Raw genomic sequence first — 6,347 nt, forward strand, 5'->3', positions numbered from 1 at the left:
ATATATATGCATATATTTATGTATATATATATATATGTGTGTGTGTGTGTGTGTGTGTGTGTGTGTGTTTATACTTATGTATGTATGTATGTATATATCTGTCATATTCGCACCTTCTTTTTATATGTCACTCTAAATCTATCAAACCGAATGTGTACCCAATAAAGCAACATCATATCTTATCATTCTAGCAACAAGTTGCATTATCCAACTTTACTTGGGTATATTAACACCTCGAATAAATATTATCTCATGAATTCAATATCTTTTTGTTGTAATTGCTATAAAAAAATTGCTGGCAATGTTTAGTTTTTCTTTGGGAATGGTGATGCACTCATAACGGTTGCTTGCATGCAAAAAAAAAAAAAAAAAAAAAGAAGAAATTAGGCGCACAAAAAATATATAAATAAACAAATGCGCAGGCGTGGTTGTGTGGTATGAAGCTTGCTTCCCAACCACATGGTTTCTGGTTCAGTCTCACTGTGTGGCACCTGGGGCAAGTATTTTCTACTCTAGCCTTGAGCTGGCATAAGCCTTGTGAGTAGATTTGTTAGATGGAAACTGAAAAAAGCCTGTCGTATCATCATTATCGTCATCATCATTATCATCGTCATTTAATGTCCGTTGTCCATGCTGGCATGGGTTGGACAATGTGACCAGAGCTGATTTGAGTCTGATTTGGCATGGTTTCTACAGCTGTATGACCTTCCCAATGCCAACCACTTTACAGAGTATACTGGGTGCTTTTAAGTAGCACTGCACAGGCACTTTTATGTGGCATTGGCACAGATGCTTTTATGGGGCACTGCACAGGCGCTCTTACATATCACTGCATAAATATATATATATGTATATTTTATTTTATTTATTTATTTTTTGTTTCAGTCATTTGACTGTGGCCATACTGAAGCACCGCCTTTAGTCGAACAAATCGACACCAGGACTTATTTTTTGTAAGCCTTGTATTTATTCTATCAGTTTCTTTTGCTGAACCACTATCTTATGGGGACATAAACACACCAACATCGGTTGTCAAGCGGTGGTGGTGGGGGACGAACACAGACACACAAACATATACACACACACACATATATATATATATATGACAGGCTTTTTTCAGTTTCTGTCTACCAAATCCACTCACAAGACTTTGGTTGGCCCCAGGCTATAGTGGAAGACATTTGCCCAAGGTGCCACGCAGTTGGACTGAACCCGGGATCATGTGGTTGGTAAGCAAGTTACTTACCACACATACACTCCTGCACTTATATATGTATATATCTATGTGTGTGTGCCTTTGTGTTTGTGTTTTTTTCCCATGATTGGTTGACAACCGGTGTTAGTGTGTTTATGTCCCTGTAACTTAGCAGTTTAGCAAAAGCGACCAATAGAATAAGTACCAGGTTTGAAAAAAAAGAAAAGGAAAATAAGTACTGGGGTTGATTTGCCTGACTAAAATGCTTCAAGGCAATGCCCCAGCATGGCTGCTGTCTAATGACTGAAACAAGCTTAAGACAATCAAACAAACAACTATAGAACCCAGAATATAATTTTACTTTTTTTTAATATTTTCTAAATCAACATGCTTTTTTTTTATTTTCAGGTATGGTGGTGTGGTAAGAAAATTGCTTCCCAGTCATATAGTTCTGGTTTCTGCCCCACTGTGGTGCACCCTGGGCAAGGATCTTCTACTATCCACTCACAAGGCTTTGGCTGGCCCGAGGCTATAGTAGAAGACACTTGCCCAAGGTGCCACACAGTGGGACTGAACCCGGAACCATGTGGTTAGTAAGCAAGCTACTTACCACACAACCATTCTTGCGCCTATAATGGAACATTAATTAATATAAAATTTTAATGGGAGATGGCTTTAATTTAGATCACTTTAAAACAGAAAGTTTGCATTGTACAACCAGAGGCCATCTTAGGCAGATTAGTATCAAATTGGCTAAAGATTGTATTATCTCAAAGGAATTAAAATAAAGATTAAACTAGCATTGAAATAATGTGATAATGTGTAATATTTTACATTTTTGAAGCAAATTTGAATAAACCAGTTTCTTTTTGTTGTTTTGAACAATTTGTTTTTTTGTCTTTAAAGATATGTCAAGACCAGATTGTGTTGTTTTTGGAATTACTCCTTGATGTTGCTGTTCCAAAGAATATCCTGGACAATATCCGTGAAAAGTTTGATATTAGTTGTGCTAATCCAGATGTATGTCCTAAATTTTATCTTTTTAATGAAAATGTCATATTTTTTTAGTGATTGTTATATCATTAAATATTTGAGGACAGAAAATTGTAATCATATTTATAACAAGTCATCTTAGACATTAACCCTTCTGCTACCATATTTCTGTTGAAATACTCTGTCTTTATTTCAATCTGGAAAATAATTAGTAGTTTATTAAAATATCTTGTCATTATTAAGTTAGTGTTTGCAGCATAAATAAAGTTGAAAATTTGATGGAAGAAGGTTTTCATTTACATCACTAAAAAACTGAGCTTGTATCATAGAACCAGGGATTGTGTCTGGCAAATTGGTATCTAAGTCAGCGCTTCTTAAACTTTTTTTATTCATGGCCCCATTTTCCATCACAAGATTTTTCACGACCCCAGGGATTAAGTATACATTTGTGAAATAACTTATAAACTGAAATTCAAGTGTTTGAATTTAATTTTCACGACCCCAGCATTTCGCTTCACAACCCCATTTGGGGTCGTGACCCATAGTTTAAGAAGTGCTGATCTAAATGGTTAAGGCAGCAAACTGACAGAGTTATCTGATTGCCAGATTGAATGCTGCATTGCAACATTTGGTTTTTCAACTCTCTTCATTCTGAGTTTGAATCCTACCAAGATCACCCCTTTCAAGAGTTGATAAAGAACCAATAAAGTACTGGAGCTGTTTTTCCCTCTCTCTCTGTCCCTCCTGCCCCTCCTCTCTCTTCTTCTCAGCTGTGTTGATGGGAACAAAAAAAAAAAGAAGAGTATTCATGTTGTGATTCCCATCAATCCTTTCCTTCACCATCACCTTCTGATCTCTCTAAGAAAGAAAGAAAAATATTTTAGACATTTAGATATTTAAAGAAGTAGAAAGTTTTACTGATAAAGCCTTTTGTGAGAATATTAATAATGTAAGTAGAGTAAAAGTGCTTTACTGAGAATGGAAATTGTCTCATTCACTCAATTATCAAAGAATTTATTTCTTGCTCAATGATGTTTACCATTCTTAACTTCAAATATTCAGTCTAAATTAGGAACAGAATCAGTGGAGTCCAGTGAGGGTCTGGGTCATCAATATGTTATCAACAGAGGAATTGCATTAAATATACATAGTTATCATGAAGAAAAGATAGAGTTCAATGTCTTGAGGTGAACCTCTTTATTGAGGAAGAGAAATGAGTGTTCCTTGTGCTGCAGTTGGAATATATTCTCGTCACATTTCAACTTCAGCTCACAGAACTTTTGCTTTGCTTCTTTGAAAAGGAGTCTGAAGCCCAAAATATCTGCTCTTTTTCCTCTTTATTGTAATGTGATATATTTTAACTATATCACTTCTTGGGTTAAGATTAACTTTGTCTTAAACGTTACCAGAACAAAATTGCAGTTCAAGTCCTGCCTAAGTTAACTTTAACTTCTCATCCTTTTGGGATTGTTAAATAAATAAGTAGTACCAAAGGTGGTGAATTACCAGAATTGTTAGCATGCTAGGCAAAATGCTTAGTGTCTATCTTTATGTTCTGGGTTCAAATTCCACTGAGGTCGACTTTGCCTTTCATCCTTTTGGGTTAATAAAGTAAGTACCAGTTGAACACTGGGGTCGATGGAATTGACTTACCCACTCCCATGGAATTGCTGGCCTTGTGTCAAAATTTGAAACTAATTAAGTAGTACCACCAGTCAAGTAGTGGGGTTGATTGTTCTTTTTCTTTCTCACTAGAAGCAATTGGCGTCTAAACCTGGAGAGGATTAGATGCTGCCATGTTTAAATGATCAAAACATGCTGCATGTCATGACAGTGCCCTATGACTACATCAAGAGAGTTGAGGATTCTAGGAAAGAAGGAAGCTTCCATTGTAGATAAACTAAGTCTTATTTCTACTGGGATTGAGTCTGCGTTCTCCCATCTATTTTGTGTCAAAAAATTATTAATAGTGTATGTGTTTGTGTGTCTGTGTTTGTTGCCCCAACATCGCTTGACAATCGATGCTTGTGTGTTTATGTCCCTGTAACTTAGCAGTTTGGCAAAAGAGATCAGTAGAATAAGTACTAGGCTTACAAAGAAGAAGTCCTGGGGTCGATTTGTTTGACTAAAGGCAGTGCTCCAGCATGGCCACAGTCAAATGACTGAAACAAGTAAAAGAGTAAAAGAGAGTTCTATGCTGAAATTCATTTTAAAAAGATATATTTTTTTTATGTAATTTACATAATTAATTAATTTTGTTAATCATTTAAAGCAAAATAAATGAATGCATTTTTTTTAAAAATCATACTTTTTATTGCAGATACAGCATAGATGGTGTGAACTCATAATAAAAAATAAATATGCTAAATTTTATGGAGATATTAAGAATTTTCTCTTATATCATCAGGTAAGCTTAATTAAATCACACATAAACTGCTTTTTCCCCTTGAAATGGAAAGATTTGGCTGCTATTTCTTGCACACCCTGCTTCCACGTAACAGGTATTTTGGGTCCTTTATCGCAAATAGCTGTTATGTGGTAGCAGGGCATGCTAGAAATAGCATCCAAACCTTTGGCAGTGAGATATGTTGAATGCACTTGAAAGAAACCTATGGCAAAAAACTATTTCACACCAAGGTTACAAACGGGTCTTTTACAAAATATTTACTGTATTTTTGAAGTCATTTTCACTTAAAAATATTTTGCCCATCATAATGGAAAAGGTTAAAGTTTCTTCCCTTTCAGGGTTAAGTTATTTTTGAAGTATTTTCCCATTATGCACTGTTTTGGGTATTTATACCCACAAACACCAAATATCTCAATAACTACTGGTTTAATTTACGCGAAACTTGCTTTATTCCATTCATATTCACATTTCGGGGGCACCTTACTTTCAAAGTATTTTCCCATTATGTGCCGGTTTGGCTGTGTAACATCGCAAGCAAGCAAGCAGGATTGAACTTCACTTTAATGTATTATAGATTTAATCAGAAATGCAGAATTTTCCAAAATTTGATATTCTAAACATTCTAATCTAATATTTTGTACAAGCATAGTAGTGTGATTAAGAAGGTCACTTTCTAGCCATGTGGTCTTGGGTTCAGTCCCACCAAGCAGCATCTTGGGCAAGTGTCTTCTACAAAAGTCCCAGACCGATCAGTGCCTTGTGGGTGAAGTTGGTAAATGGAAACTGAAAGAAGCCCATCCTCTGGAAGATTGGAATCAAGGCTCATCACTTGTATGATTGTGTGACATTTACAACTATTGTGCAGTGTCAACACACAAGGACCACAAACACACACATACACATATGCATCATCATGCTGCTGCTGATGATATATGTATGTGTGTGTGTGTGTGTGTAGTCTTCAGTTGACATTGCACAGTAGTTACAAATGTGTCATTGTCATACAAGTGGTGACCTTTGTTTCCAATCTTCCATGAAAATGTGTCCAACCATGGGGAAATAATACCTTGCTTAGAAACAGGTGAAGGTTAATGACAGGAAGAGCATCCAGCTATAGAAAAATCAGCCTCAAACAAATCCTTCTGACTTGTGCAAGCATCTAAAAAGGGCCATTAAATCGATGATGATAATGGTGATGGCTATAGACACTTACAGTGTCATATTTATCTTCCCTGATATTTCAAACTAGTAGGTTATGGCCATACTGGAGTACAGCAGTCATTACATGAAAATTTAAATCTTTTTTGTTTGAAGTCATAAAAGCAGTAGCACTGGAATAAATAATACCTAACAATATTTAGTTCCAGCTATATTTGTTCTCAGTTCAAATCCTGTCTCAGTTGTTTTCCGCTTTTCTCTTTTTGAAATTCATAAATGTACCAGTTATATATTGGGTTGACGCAGTTAATTATTATAAATTTGTGGCCTTGAACCATTGAAAGAAATTATTCATTTGAGACTGTAATTTTGTGTAATCTGATGTCATAACCTTTGTTTATTTTGTAGGCAATGAGTACATATTTATATGGTGAAATGGTTTTATCTGGTACCAAGAAACAGACATCCATTGCTAAAGAATGCTTTAAGGAACTTTTACCATACATGGAAGAAGATTTAAAGGAAACACTTCGCAAGATGATATTTGGTTGACATCCAAAGTGGCTTTAGAATTATTTTAATGGAATATATATA

At 35.4% G+C, this 6,347-nt stretch overlaps 1 protein-coding gene across 1 annotated transcript in view; it reads left to right on the forward strand.

Moving 5' to 3' along the window:
• The window catches only part of LOC106872508 (aminopeptidase O), a 47,256-nt gene extending 40,922 nt beyond the window's left edge, over positions 1 to 6,334 (forward strand). The window contains exons 15-17 of the mRNA XM_052970920.1: positions 2,102 to 2,215; positions 4,509 to 4,595; positions 6,162 to 6,334. Coding sequence (XP_052826880.1) covers positions 2,102 to 2,215; positions 4,509 to 4,595; positions 6,162 to 6,305 — 345 coding nt within the window. The 3' untranslated portion in view covers positions 6,306 to 6,334. The remainder of the gene's footprint in view (positions 1 to 2,101; positions 2,216 to 4,508; positions 4,596 to 6,161) is intronic.
• Positions 6,335 to 6,347: the final 13 nt, after the last annotated feature.

Source organism: Octopus bimaculoides, chromosome 9 (assembly GCF_001194135.2).
Source record: "Octopus bimaculoides isolate UCB-OBI-ISO-001 chromosome 9, ASM119413v2, whole genome shotgun sequence".
Classification (NCBI taxonomy): Eukaryota; Metazoa; Mollusca; class Cephalopoda; order Octopoda; family Octopodidae; genus Octopus; species Octopus bimaculoides.